This window comes from Spermophilus citellus (genome assembly GCF_964194105.1).
Source record: "Spermophilus citellus genome assembly, chromosome: 4".
Classification (NCBI taxonomy): Eukaryota; Metazoa; Chordata; class Mammalia; order Rodentia; family Sciuridae; genus Spermophilus; species Spermophilus citellus.
In genome coordinates this window covers 4,495,738-4,510,928 of record NC_138185.1, presented here as the reverse complement: position 1 = coordinate 4,510,928, position 15,191 = coordinate 4,495,738, and the positions used below count along the sequence as shown (strand labels likewise).

The 15,191-nt window shown below is 46.9% G+C and overlaps 1 protein-coding gene across 1 annotated transcript; it reads left to right on the top strand.

The window, feature by feature from the left end:
* Window positions 1-2,391: 2,391 nt before the first annotated feature.
* Window positions 2,392-14,156, top strand: WFDC3 (WAP four-disulfide core domain 3; the record flags this gene model as incomplete). Its single annotated transcript, XM_081293337.1, has 6 exons — window positions 2,392-2,503; window positions 2,960-3,091; window positions 3,916-4,062; window positions 11,204-11,335; window positions 13,327-13,511; window positions 14,025-14,156. The coding sequence occupies 5 exons, from the start codon at window positions 2,392-2,394 to the stop codon at window positions 13,509-13,511; spliced, it is 708 nt and encodes a 235-aa protein (XP_081149463.1). The 3' UTR covers window positions 14,025-14,156.
* Window positions 14,157-15,191: the final 1,035 nt, after the last annotated feature.

Here is a 15,191-nt window from a genome sequence, read left to right as displayed (position 1 = left end):
GGAGCTGAGGGGACGCACGGTCCGACGGCGACACCTGCAGTTGGGTCTTTGAACACTACAGCTTTTTTGGGGGGTGGGGGATCAGGTACTGGGGATTGAACTCGGGGACACTTTCCCACCGAGCCGCACCCCCAGCCCTATTTGGTATTTTATTTAGAGACAGGGTCTCCTGAGTTGCTTAGAGCCTTGCTCTGGCTGAGGCTGGCTTGGAACTCGCCGTCCTCCCAAGCTGCTGGGATGACAGGCGTGCGCCACCGCGCGGGCTACAGCTTCTAATATATCTCGGCTGGAGCCTCCAAAATTGGAGGGACCTAATGCGTGGACCAGAAACCCCACATGGGAAAGCGGGGCCTGTGCCATCCCAAACACGCACCGCCTCTCTCCTCGCTCTGACCTCAGGGCTGTCTCCAGGGCAGCAGAATGAAGGTTGGGTCTTGCTCTGTGAGCCTCCCTTGCCCGCAGAGAGCTGGGCTTCTCTTCCCGGAGGAGTGGTTCTGGGATGAGCTGGGAGGATGGGCTTAACTGTGGCATTCCCCAGGCCCCCCATAGCTCTGTCTCAGAGGTAAGATGTCCCCGAATAGAACTGGATTCATTTATGGGTGGTAGAGAAAAATGACTCTTGCCAGATCACAATATCGGGTAGTAGAAAGTGCAGGAGTTCTGCAGTCAGAAAGATCAGGGTTCAAATGTGATGTGGTATGGTGGTTAAGAATATTGGATATGGGCCCGGGGCAGTGGCACAGGCCTGTAATCCCAGCGGCTCAGGAGACTGGGACAGGAGAATCGCGAGTTCAAAGCCAACTTTAGCAAAGGCAAGGGGACCCTGTCTCTTAAAAAAAAAATAGAGCTGGGAATGTGGCCCTGTGGCAGAGTGCCTCTGAGTCCAGTCCCCAGTAAACGCCCCCCCCCCCATCCTCCAAAAAAATATTGGATATGGAATTGGACTACCTACTTTGGTTCTACCACCTACTAGCTGTGTGACCCACTTTCTTAAACTCTGTGTCTTAGTTTTTCAACTGTAAAGTGGGAATAATAGCACCTGCCTTAGAGGGTTGTAATGAGGAGTAATGAGTTAATTCTTACAAACCACTTAATTTTACCCCCCTGGTATTGGGGATCAAATCCAGAGCATCATGTATGCCAGCCAAGCACTCTACCACTGATCCACATCCCACCCCCCATACAAAGTGCTTAAAACTATGGTACAACTAGCCCTTCAAATAATACTGTTACTGTTCCAATGTTCCAGAGGCTACCATTTATTGACATTCTTTCCAGCCTCTCTGAGTCAATTTTTCCTTCCTTCCTTTCTTCCTTCTTTTTATACTGGGTACTTCATCTCCAGTCCTTTTTATTTTCTAATTTGAGGCAAGGTCTCACTAAGTTGCCCTAACTGGTCTTGGACTTGAGATCCTCCTGCCTCAGCCTCCTGGGTAGCTGGGATTACAGGCACGCACTACCATATCTGGCTTTTATATCAAGTTTCTTACCTTTGCAAGATTATTGTGTGAATTAAAATAAATAATGTATATGAAGTACATACTAGATATTAAACAAGTTTTAATTATTTCGTTGCTCCAACATCAGCCTTTTAACATTAAGGGCAACTTCCTTGCACCAAACTCTTTGGCTGTATTAAGGAGATTTTTACCTTGTACTTTTAATGTTCCCTCACTTTAGCCCTACAGTGCTAAGCTGTGCCAGTGGACACCACTAGCTGACCAAATACACGAGCAAGACAGATAAAATAAAAACAGAGGAAGAAGAGATAGGGGAAGGGGGCATATGTGCTGTGAGTCATAGCAACTCTTCTTTTGAGTTTACCAACTAGCCAAAATGTAGGGTTTTGGTGCATTCACATTAGCTTTGAACAAACTCAAGTAGTGCTGCTCTATAGTTGTTGTTTTTTTTTTATAGTTTCTAAGGGGCCATTTCATTCTGTCTCTTCTAGATTGCTCTGATGAGCAGGAACTACAATGTTGGTAAACTTTGTTATTTGCTTAGCTTGGCTGTTCTCTTATTAAGTCATACCTCTAGTCCTTCCCTTTGTCATTTCACCCAAGTCCTTCGAAAGGCCTGGAGGCTCTCTTCATCCTCTATCCAATGACTCTCCCTCCATTTTTCCAGCTTCCCACTAGAATCCTCACTTGCTGTCTAGGGGCACTGTGTGAAACTGCCTTACAGAATTTGATCACCCCATCACATGTGCCCTATGGTAGTGCCAGGAATTTTCCCACACATCACCAACCAATCACTCTTCTTGTTGTCAGGAGAAGACATTCTTGGGCAGTATTGCATAAGGGAAGACTTTGGGACTGGGTTGAGGTAGATTCTCTGGTCCTGCCCTTTCTTTGGTTGATACTCTGGGAAGGTGTTCACCTCTGGCCTGAAATGGGCTCACATCTCAACCTCAGCATCATCAGGATGTTAAGCTACCTCTTTCTTCTGAAGGCACTTCTAGCTTTTGGGTTCCTGGCATCCTGGGTAACAGCAGAAGAGCATGGTGAGCTATCATTTGGGATCCCTGGCTGACATAAAGTGACTAGAGGAGAAGTCTCCCCTGCCTCCTCCCCGTGTGAAGTTCCTCTTTTGTGGAGACAATCATCTCTGTAGGACAGGACTGGATAAATAGATTCTAAGGACAGTAAGGGTGAATCTTCTTGGCTTTCTTTTCCTTCTCTGGACAAGGAGACAGGACTCACTAGAAGTTCCAGTTATTCTTTGGAGCTCATTAAATGAGACCACCAGGACCACCCCAGCTCTGGATGTGCAGCACAGCTGGTGCTTTAGGAGCGCTGAAAGGGAGTTCGTAGTTGTGTGGGAGGAGGAGAAGCGGGGCGCTGAGATATTTGGGATAGGAATGCTTGGAGATGCTGAAGTTCTTGAAGCACTCTTGGGCTCCATTCCTCATTTCCCAAGGCCTAATCAGTATCCCAACTTTCTTTGTTCTCTTTTGCAGTGAAAGAGGGAGAATGCCCTCCTGATAAGAACCCGTGTAAAGAGCTGTGCCAGGAGGATGAGTCATGTCCTCCTGGGCAGAAGTGCTGCAGCACGGGCTGTGGTCAGGTCTGCCGAGAATACGTTCCTATAGGTCTGTTGGCACGGAGGACACAATACCAGTATGCTCTCTGGCCTTGCCTTGGGGATGGATAAAACCAAGAGCTTCCTGCTTCTCAGATTGGCTCTTGCTATCTAACTTGCCTAAAGAACTTCTTATTTTTCCTTTTTGGAAAAAAAAAAGGCGGGGGGGTCTCCTTTCCTCATAAGTTGATTTGTCTTTTTTTTTTTTTTTTTGGCATGGGGGGTTGAGCCCAGGGCTTTGTGCATGCTAGGCAACTGCTCTGCCACCAAGCTACGTCCCCAGCCAGGAGTCCTTTCTTTATTATTCAGCACTCCAGTTCTTTGCCTTTTATCAGGAAAGAGCACACCACTGACTGTCAATGTCTTTTACTTTGGACTCAGTTCCTGTAAGTCACAAGAGGGGCAGAGTTCTGAAGGGGAGCCTGTTTAAGATAGTGATTTCTCTTAGGAGCAGACAGACCTTTTTAAGCCTTAAACAAACTTTAAAATCTTAAGGTTCTTTGTGTGTGTGTGTGTGTGTGTGTGTGTGTGTGTGTGTGTTGGGGACTTAATTCATGGACTTGCACATGCAAAGCATTCTTTCTACCACTGAGCTACATTCTCAATCGCATCTTAAGTGATAGCCTCAGTTTCCTCATCTGTAAAATAGAGATAATTGTGAGAATCAAATGCGTTATTCCTGGTAAAAAGTGAATATCAATAGATGTTTTCATAAGTGTTGACTATTGTTGGTGGCTTTAGTGACACCCTTCCTCTGCTTCTCCTTTACGCTGTGCTTCTAGGTGTTACAGGGCACCATATCTCCTTCCTGTTGCCATCTCTGTTTCTTTACAGGGATGAAAAGAATCTGTCCCAGGATTGTTCGGAAACGATCCTGTTTTAAAAGTTGCACCACCGATGACACATGTCCAGGTGTAAAGAAGTGCTGTACGTTTGGCTGCAGCACAGCCTGTGTGGCTCCAGTCTCTCATTTCAAGCTGGGTAAGACATCCCACCCCCGCACCCTGAGGTCTGATTGACCCGCTGGTTTCTCTCTCAAAATGCACACACCCTCTGGCACTCCTACTTCACTTTGAGAAACAATAATTAAGTGCCTATTATATTATGAGAACTTTAAGAAAAAGATATGCAAATGGTACTGAAGCCATGATGATTGGTAGGATGTGGCCCAGCTAGGTGAGGAAGGTGCCAGAAGGTCGATGGGGGCCTATTATTTGTAGGCAGGTTTGAAAGCCATTGGGTAATTCCCAATTCCCAGTTGCAATATTCTCTATTAAAACCTTAGCTCAAGAATATGTAAAGAGATAGTAAAATAGAATCTGGGTGCTTATTTGGAAGACCCCAATCATTTGCTTCTGAGACTCTACCCGTTCTGTGCACTCACAGGAGATGGCCATCTCCCGTTGAAAATGGATTCTTGTTTATTCTGGTTCTCATGGAGAGATATTTGAAAGAAAAATTTCCCTCTTACAGGGTTCTATTTCTCCACTTATGCATTCATTCCTTCAACAAATTTTATTAAATGCTTTCTGTTTATCAGATCCAGTGATGGGTTCTGGGTATATGATAATGAACAAAGTAGTTCTGTCCATGCGTTTATGGGGTTTATCACCTACTAGGGGAGAAAGAAAGAGATTATTAACAAACAAGCATGTAAGTAAATAGATAAGGTCAAACTGTGATAAGGCTCTGAGAGAAAGAATAATGGGGGGACTGGCTTCAGAGGAGGAGTCGAGGAAGGTATGTCTGAGGTAGTGACTGTTTTTGTTTGTTTGCTTTTTTGATACTGGGAATCGAATCCAGGAACTACATTCCCAGCCCTATTTATTTATTTATTTTAAAATTTGAGACAGGATCTTGTTGCTGAGGCTGGTCTTGAACTTGCAATCCTCTTGCTGAGCCTCAAAGTCAGTGGGACTGCAGACGTTCACCACCATGCCTGGCTGCAGCCTGGAGAAGGAGCCGAAGTCAGCCGGGTGAAGGGGTGATAGATATGGCAGGAAGAGTGAGACACAGGTGGCGAGGTCTTCAGATGACAAGGAGTCGCCCATTTAAGAAAGTGAAAACAAGCTGGTGTGGTTGGCATAGAGGCAGAAAGGGGGAGAATGAAGCCAGCCGAGGATAGAGACCTATGGAGGTGGCAGTCGGAGACTATGGAGGTGGAAGTGACAGCTTTCTGCTGTGTTCTTCAGCTCCTTCACCATGCCCTCGAGAGGCTCCTGAAAGGTATTAGAAATTAGGCACATCTTCCATGTCTAGTCCCCCTTTTTATTTTCCTGTTGTTTTAGGATTTTCCTCTACTTCTGCTTGTTTGTGCTTCCCAGTATATTTTATTATTATACTGCTTGTTTATTATACCTACTTATAAGTCCACTTTTAATTTATTGCCTATGTTTAAGGACACTCTATTGAAGTGATGCTAGTTATATAAATTAACTTAACTATTACAGTGTGGAATCTTTATCTCTTCCTATTGTTCAAGTGTACTTGGTATACTTTGTGTTGTTTCATAGTTTTAAAATATTTATCAATGAGTTTACACCTAGGCATCTCTGCTGTCTGAAATACGGGGTCTTCTATTTCCTGAAGGAGCTAGAGCCATTCTCTCACTGAGTGCATGTGGCAGCATGTTAGAGTGGAAAGCACAGGTCTGGGATTTCAGGGGCCTGGGATCAGGCCTGATGTTCACCAGCTACTGGTTAGCAGGTCCCTGGGCAAGTCTCTTCTGTTTCTCTGAGCCTCAGTTCCTTTATTTGTAAGATGGAAAGAATAGACCCTGGAGGGTTGTTTTGATGACTCAGAGTATTTAAGATGTTTGGCCCTTAATGTACAGCGGATTTCTTCTTTCTGGCATTGAAAGGGGGCCCAGTCAGAAGTACAGTGTCTAACCTGTCCTTTTTACCCAGAACCAGGATCAATTTCTCCTTCCCCATTACCTCCTCTCAGAGACTCTGAAGCTCCAAGCACATGACATTTCCTTTCAGCCAAGCCTCCACAGGTAGCAGATGCCTTCCCAGTGTCCACTAGGGCTGTTTGTGCCTGGTTCAGGCAGCCGTCTTGCCTGTATGAGAGAATAGAAGGTTGTACTCCTTGCCTGGACTCTTGAGGCTCAGCTCTGGAATCAAAGCCTGGGAATCTGTCTTAGGCGGATCACTCACTGCAGCTCATAGATTCTGGTACAATCTTCCCAGTGTCTGAGGCTGAGAGCTGAATTGCGGGGCTGAGAGCGAGACTGGCATTCAAGCACAGTACCTTTGTGAACTGCTCTGGCCCTGGCTGGCCCAAAGGGTTTCCTTCCCCCCTGGAGCTAGGCAGGCAGGTCAGAATGGTGATCTGACGCTGTCTCAGAGCCTGCTGGCTGAGCAGGGTCCCCAGCCTGGAAGGTGAGGTTGTCTGTTAGTAGCTGTAGTTGGTAGTTAACTATTTTTCTGCAGCTCCATTCCTGGGAAGGGCTGGCTACTCACCCAGTGGGACTGTTTGCTAGGAAACTCTTCTTCCTGGCCTAAGAAAAATTCCTGCTTTCCTTAAGCTCTGACATTGCCAGAGGTTTACCATGGGTAGTGCCAAATGTTTGGCAAGGTGGAGGGGCAGTCAGGTTGCCCGAGGGCATGGGTAGACTCTGGGACTTGCTCTCAGTTCTGGTCTGAGGATGGGACTGCAAACTGGTGCAACCATTATGGAAAGCAGTATGGAGATTCCTCAGAAAACTTGGAGTCCTTTTGAAGATGGAGTTGACAGCACTACTAAAGCAGTGAGTGGCTCTGGAAAGGGCGTGCCAAGAACGATGTTAAGTCAGGCTTGAGCAATGGGGGATAATTGTGCTCTAGACTGAGATGGGAGAACCTGGGGAGGAAGGAAGAGACTTTGTAGAAAAGGTTAAGATTAAGGTCCAGGAGTTGTCTTTGTGGGCTCTGCATGGCTCACCTCCGCAGTGAATGAAACTGGATCACTTCAGATCCCCTGTGAGCCTGCTTTGTTTATTATAACACATGCGTTATGTTATGTCCTTTGTATGGGTTGATGGCTTGGGCTCCTCTCGTATCTGGCTGACCTCTTTCTCTTTTTCTTTTTGGTACTGGGTATTGCAGGGACACTTAACCACAGAGCCACATCCCTAGCCCTTTTTTGTATTTTATTTAGAGACAGGGTCTCACTGAGTTGCTTAGCACCTTGCTGTTGCTGAGGCTGGCTTTGAACTCACGATCCTCCTGCCTCAGCCTCCAGGGCTGCTGGGATTACAGGCATATGCCACCATGCCTGGCTGGCCGACCTTCTTCTAAATCCCCACTTCAGGTTGTACAAAGCAGAGTTAGTACAGCAAGATGGAGTCTGCTATTCTTAGAAAGGTCTGCTGGCAAGACTGGCCCTTGGCTGGCTTCTGGGAAATTGGATTTTGGGAGTGTTGCTACCTTCCTAATTGATAACAGTGGCTCATTGTGCCCAGACTGTTTGTGCAAGCAATGTGGCTTAGGCTGAATACCTGCTTTCCTTTCCGGGAGTGTGACTTTGGTATGTGCTGGGCAGAGGGTGCCTACATGACCAGCCTGCAGTAAAACTGTGCGCACTGAATCTCGAATGAGTTTTCCTGGGAGATGACACTTCACATACATTGTCACAATTGTCTACTAGAGGAATCAAGTGCATCCTGTGTGATTCCCCGAAAGGACTCTTAGAAACCTGTCTGGCTTCCTTGTGACTTGTCCCATGTACCTTTACTCTTTGGTGATTTTGCTTTGTATTCTTTTGCTCTAATAAATCACAGCCATGAGTATGACTATATGCTGAGTCCTCTGAGGAATCACTGAGGCTATGAGTGGTCTTGAGGGCTCCTGACATGCTGGTTTATAACTTTTCCAAAGCCCTAAAACTGTCAGCCTCTGGATCTTCTCTTTTGGCAGTATTAGAGTGGGTCTCAGTGTTGGTTGATTATTTTTTGAGTGATCCTTACTGAAAGGTAGGGGAAAATTATGTGGTTCAAAAGACATAAGACCTGGTGCCTGCCATCAATGGGACCTCATTCTGCTACTACTGACCTCAGATTGCAAGAAAAGGGGAGTAGGTTTGATAGTTCAGAGGGCCTTTCTTGGCTTAAGATGTTCTGAAATTTCACTTTTATGACAAAAATTGGCATCCTTCTGAAAGAAAGTGGAGGTGAAGTCAGAGTGGAAGTTGGGGTGAGGCGGCAGTAAGCCTGCATTTTCTGGACTTCAGCTTACTACTTTTTTGTGTGATCCCTTGGGGTCTTGGGAGAGGCACAGATGCAGGGATTGGGTGGCCATCCCAGTTTTGGGCTGCCATTCTTATTTCTCATCCTGATTCCTCATAAGATCATTAAGAGGTGATGGGGGGGCTTGGGATGTGGCTCAAGCGGTAGCGCTCTCGCCTGGCATGCGTGCGGCCCGGGTTCGATCCTCAGCACCACATACCAACAAAGATGTTGTGTCCGCCGAGAACTAAAAATAAATATTAAAAATTCTCTCTCTCTCTCTCACTCTCACTCTCTCTTTAAAAAAAAAAAAAAGAGGTGATGGGGAACCAATGCTTTATGAGGAACTGAGCTTACCTAGCCTGACAAAGTGAAAGGCAGAGGATCTTATCCAAGAGATGAAGGAGGCATGTTTTTGAAAGGTCCTGGTAATAGAAAAAGAACCAGTGGATAGAATTTCGAAAGAACTGGATTCCAGGTTAGTATAAAGGATGATAAAGACTGCCTTGCTGGAGTGTAAGAATGACGTAGTCTGCTAGTGGCGGTGACACATGCTGTCATTCCAGTGACTTGGGAAGCTGAGGCAGGAGGATTGAAAGCTCAGTCAGCCTCAGCCATTTAGTGAGGCCCTAAACAACTTAGCAAGATGCTATCTCAAAGTAAAAAATACAAAATAAAAAGGGCTGGGGTTGTGGACTCAGTGGTTGAGCACCCCTGGGTTCTATCCCTAGTACCAAGCAACCAACCAAACAAACAAACAATAACAGAAAAAAAAAAAAGACAAAAAGAGGAAGGAAGGCCTCATTAATTCCAGATGTTTGAGCTGAAAGAAAGGAATTATTTGGCAGGTATTTGAGCGAAAGTCAGGGTGACATTATTGCCGGGCACAAGTCAAAGGGGTATGCTGTGACCCTCAGGACCTGTATGGCTTCTAAAATCTGGCAAAATCCCAGGGACCTCGAGGATACCCAACATGGAAGGGAGTAGAGATAGGGCCTCTCTGCATTGTCCTGGGAATGAGGCTAGAGAGCAGAGATGCTCTTGGCATTGGCCACATCAGAACCTTGCTCAGCACAATGGTGAAATCTGGGAAATAGGTGCTCTCAGCCCCTCTCCCTAGGGGTCATGGCGTAACTCCGAGAAGTGTGTGTCACTGGGTTTTTCCACCAGGGAGATTTTCATACTCAGCCCTCTCTCAACTGTGGGACAAAAGTCTTTTGCTCTTTGTTTAGATGGAACTTGAGTGTTGGTCAAGCAGATGAGGAGGTGTGGGAGGTGTGTCAGGTGGTTCCAGTGACCACATTTTCTGAATAAGAACTCAGGACCAGTCTTGACTGACTTCACAATGGCACGAAACATTTGGGAAATCCCAGGGGGAGGTCAGACAGCCCGCTGTTCAGCTGCAGTTGTGCCCCCTGGAGTCCAGCCCTTGCTCTTCTCCCCGCACAGACTTCCTGGGGCCACCCAATGCAGGCACACTTACCTGTTGCTATGCAGAGCACCGGGCTGCTCCTGGTCTGGTTTTCTAGGAGGCCATTAATTGCCTGTCACCTCTCTCTCTCCATTTAAAAAAAGAAAACAAAACCCTGGAATAAACACTAGGACACCTGCGTCATGGTGAGTTGGTTTGGTTTGGATGAGGCCTTCTTTGGGTGTGCCAGCTCCTGAGGACTGGCTTAGTTGACTGTGTGTTTTAAGGATGGTGTCACAGAAAGTACTTCATTGCAAATTAAGAGGCTGAATTTTGTTACTCTTAGCTGACATTCTGGGAAAGCCTCATTCTCTCCTCCGGATTTCATTATCTTCACAGGGATGTTGAGGGGGAACATCTGGAATATGTTTAGCTACCCACCACAGAAGATTCAATAGAGCAGGGTTCCTTGTCCTCACACAATGAGAAATCCTGAAGCAATTACCAGGGCTGGTCTGGTGGCTCTGTGGTGCAAACAAGATAGAGTGATTTCTCTCATTCTCCCTGGCAATTCCTGATTGTGTCCTCTTGCTAGTTGCCTCCTGGTCTTGAAGAAGGCTGCTCTCCCTTTCCACATGGTCTGTCTTTGGACTGGAAGAAGAAAGAATGAGGGGATAATTTGTATCAGAAATGCACAAGTTTCTCTAATTTACGTTTTAATTTGGTCACCCCTACTTCCAGAGAATACGGAGAAGTGAATCATTTTAGTGGATTTATTGCCTCTCAGGACAAACATGGGGTTCTATTAAGGAGTGTTTCACTTATATATTGCAGTGTAACAAACCATCTCTAAATGTAGTGGCCCAAAGTAGTAATAGCTTATTCTGTCTCATGGGATTGACTGTGGCTTAGCTGGGGGGTTCACCTACCCACATGGGAGGCTGAGGTCACCCATGCAGGGCACTTGAGTGCAGCTGGCATGTCCAGGATGGCTTCTCCACTCCAGCTTCTCTGTCCATGGGGATCTTCTCATTTCACAATCTAGCTCAAGCTGGTTTCCAGAATGGCAGCTGGTTTCCAAGAAGGGTTCCAAGAGGACAAGTCCCAATGCAGTGTTTATTAAGTCTCTGCTTGTATCACTCTTGTGAATGTCCCATTGGTGGAAGTAAGCCTTGGTTCAGAGTGACTATGGACTGGCTTTACCCGGGCATGAGTGCCAGGAGATTAGTGTGAATGTCTTCCACAGTATGAAAGAAGGCAGAAAGACTCTAGTGGTTTAGAGCTGAACAGGGGTTTTCAGACTGTGAGTGCTAAAATCAGTTTATGGCCAGCACTGAAAAAAAGAATAGAAATAATATGAAACATCAGGGCACATGGCATACAGGACACGTGTAAGTATGTGCATATATACATATATGTATGTGTTAACATATGACACAGTGAAATGTGTGTTTCACACTCGGGACTTGAGAGCCTCTGGATTTCAATGCTTGATTCTCTGGCAGGGTCTGATGGTGAATGTCCCGACGACCCCCTTCCCTGTGAGGAGCAGTGTGACGGGGACGCGGCGTGTCCTCTGGGGCATAAATGCTGCAGCACCGGCTGTGGCCACACCTGCCGTGGAGACATCAAGGGAGGTATGTTTTCTTTTAATTTATTTTTTATCTGTTGTTTTTAGATATATATGACACTAGGATGTATTTTGACATATTATACATACATGGAATGCAGCCTGTTACAATTTTTGGGATGGGAGTATGGGGACTGAACTCAGGAGCACTTGACCACTGAGCCACATCCCCAGCCCTATTTTGTATTTTATTTAGAGACAGGGTCTCACTGAGTTGCTTAGCACCTCACTTTTGCTGAGGCTGGCTTTGAACTTATAATCCTCCTGCCTCAGCCTCCTGAGCTGCTGGGATTATAGGCGTGCACACTGTGTCCAGCCCATTATGATTTTGATCCATTCTTGTGGTTGTACATTATGTGGAGTTACACTGGTCGTGTGCTCATATATGAGCATAGGAAACGTATGTCCAGTTCATTCTACTGTCTTTCCTATTCCCATTCCCCTCCCTTCCCTTCTTTCCCCTTTGTCTAATCCAAAGAACTTAAATACTCCCCCTCCCACCCTCCCTTGTTATGTGTTAGCTCCCATATATCTGAGAGAACATTTGGCCTTTGGTTTTTTGGGGACTGGCTCATTTCACTTAACATGATGTTATCCATTTTCATCCATTTACTCACAAATGCCATAATATCATTTTTCTTTAAGGCTGAGTGATATTCCATTGTGTGTATATACTACATTTTCTTTATCCATTCATTTGTTGAAGGGCACCTGGGTTGGTTCTTGGCTATTGTGAATTGAGCTGCTCTAAACATTGATGTGGCTGTGTCACTGTAGTAAGCTGTTTTTAAGTCCTTTGGGTTTGCGCCGAGGAGAGGGATAGCTGGGTCAAATGGTGGTTCCACTATGAGGAATCTAGGGAGGGATGTTGCCTCTTGTGGGAAGAAGTTCTGAAGTGCTCCCTGGGTTGCAGAATCAACCTGAGACACAGCCCTCCCTGGCCGCCTTTGCTCTCCCTCCTGGGAGGAGCCAGAGCTGTCACCTTCCTGTGCCCCAGGCCACAGCCTAAGGCAACCCTTCCTTCCAGGGCCACAGGGCCCGGGTGGGTATTCCTGTTCCAATTCCTTTGGTTCTCAATATTACAAAAAAGCTTGTGTGTATTTTCAAGTACTCCTTTTGTGTGCTGTGGGACTCCACTTCAGAATCATTGGCCCAGATTTGTTTAGTCCCTTGGTATTCCCAGGAATTGCTCCAAGTGTTGGCCTTTTGTCCTTCTGCGGCATGTAACCTGCCAGGGAATACAGATAATTAAACAAGGAATTACAGATACTCCTTGATTTAATGATGGGCTCCCACCCAATAAACACATCACAAGTAGAAAGTGCGTTTAGTGCCCCACCCTACCAAACCTTCTAGCTCGGCACTGTCATGGCCCACTGTAGAGGTTCGGTTCTGTGTCCACCTCCTTCTGTGGCTGAGTTGCCCAGCCTTGCAAGAATAGTGTGCTGCTTATAAGTAGTCTGGGAAAGGAAAACATTCAACATCTGAAGTGTGGCTTCTACTGAGTAGGTACATCTTTTCACCATCCAAAGTTGAGAATCCTTCATCATGAGCTGGGGACCATCTGAACAATAAAGTCTGACGAGAAGAGGCAGGGACAGGGTGCTCCAGAAGCACGCCGCAGCGCACCACCCCTCATCAGGGGCGGCAGACAAGAAAGTGACGCCCCCCAGCCCAAGCATGAGAGAGAGAGGGGAGAGGGGAGCCTGTCCTTCTGCAGTCCACTTGTCCCTACCCCAAACCTGCCTAGCCACCAACCCCTGAGTGATTCCAGGGAGTTTCTTTGGGACACTATTTGAAAACTCTTGGCTCAAAGTCTTGGGTGCCTGAGGTTCTCAGATACTCTAGCTTCCTGGCTTCTCAGCCAGATTGGTTAAAACCTAGTTAGGGGTCAAGAGCCAACTCACTGGGAGTCCCCGTGTCTGAGTTCTAGATGGAACCTGGGGACAGTGGAGCCAATGCCCTGTCTCTTTACCTGTCCTTCCCCCCCCCCTCCAGGGCGGGCTGGGAATTGTCCCACCTTTCTGGTAGGCCTGTGCATCGTGGAATGCATGATGGATGAGAACTGTCAAGCTGGGAAGAAGTGCTGCAAGTCAGGATGCGGCCGTTTCTGTGTCCCACCGGTCCCGCTACCCCAAAAGTCCTTGAACTTCAACAGGACCCTCAGGTCTGATGTGAATTAGGTGAGAACAGCCCCCTCAACAACCAATATCAAGGTAATAGACTTAACCGCCGTGTGCAAAGAGCAGCTTAGGTCCTGGAAGGGGACTGCTGAAGGTTCAGAAGATGGTTAGGGAGAAAGACCCTGTGTCACCGAGCGAACCTGCTGTGGTCAGTACGGGCTTGGAGGTGTAAGGTGGTTAGGTGGAGATGGGGTGTGACCTGGGTGTGTCAAGGTGGGGCTAGCTCAGACAGTGTGCCAGACAGGCGGTGTGATTGTTAGGGAAGTGAAAGGGTGGGCAGTGGGGGCCTGAGGGACAGTGGATAAGGGAATAGGCATAGCTCCTCTTTTTAATGACGGAGATACAAGGTGGACTTCTGTGTGACCAGAGTCTGCAGTTGGGTTATTCAGGAAGCAGGTAGCCATGTCCACTTTTGAGAGCAGTGTCTGCCAGGGTTCTTGAGGGTGGAGGGAGGACAAGGTGGGTGGCTGGAGCCAGAGGCACAGTGTGACTTGATCTTTCTTCTATTTGCAGAGGCCTTGGTGCCCTACTTGTCCTGATTTGTCTGGAACTTCATTAGTGACTCCTGGAAGTTTATCCTGGCAGCCAGGAGAGGGTGACATCCTGGGGCTTGTGACATTCCCAGGGGCCCTCACAGCCCTCTCTGTTCTGCTTTTCTTCCTCCCTGGCCTGGAGCACAGGAGAAGCAGTCCTGGCTGGGGTGGGTGTTTGTGCGCCTCTTCCCCAATAAAGGCTGGTGCTGGCCTGTCTGTGTGTCTGGGCTCCGGTGAGGCGGGGCTGGGAGGCTGCTGAGGGAGGCTGGGGGAACAATAAAAATGGGTGTGGTTGGGTGTGGCTGGGAGAGAGATGGGTGGAAGTAGTGTCCTCCTCTAGCCGCAGAGGTGGGGCTGGGGGAGTTCCTCTTTTGGGGCCTGTTTGCCCCCTCACCTTTTTAAATTGGAGAATGTGAGCTGGGGGGGGGGGGACAGGGGAGGCTGGCTACTTTATTGCCTGAACGTCCCCATTTTAGGCCTTCTTCCTTGAAGGCACTTTGTCCCCTCCGTGTGGTTTCACTCCAGGTAAACAAGGTGATTTTGAAAAATTGTGGTTTTTCTTATGTGTGTACCCAAAATGGGCCATATTATGTATCTTGGAGATCTTTTATGTTATCACATATATTCTTTTTGTGTGTGCATCTTAGAATTAAAAAAAATTATTTATTTGTTGTTTTTAGATATATATGAAGGTGGGGTATATTTTGACATATTATACCTACGTGGAATCAACGTGTTCCCATTCTGATCCATTCTTGGGGTTGTACATGATGTGGTTTTACACTGGGTGTGTGTCATATGTGAGCGTGGGAAAGTTAGGCCCAGCTCATTCCACTGTCTTCCTATTCTCATCCCCTTCCTTCCCTTCTTTCCCCTTTTTATACTTCCCCTTCCTACCCTTCTTTGTTAAGGGTTAGCATCCACATATCCACATATCAGAGAGAACATTTGGCCTTTTTGTTTTTTAGTTGTAGGACACAATATCGTTTATTATTTATTTATTTATTTTTATGTAGTGCTGAGGATAGAACCCAAGACCTCACACAGGCAAGGCAAGCACTCTACCACTGATCTACAACCCCAGCCCCAGGCCTTTGAATGTTTTGGAACACGGTTATTTCACTTAACATGATATTCTCCAGTTCCA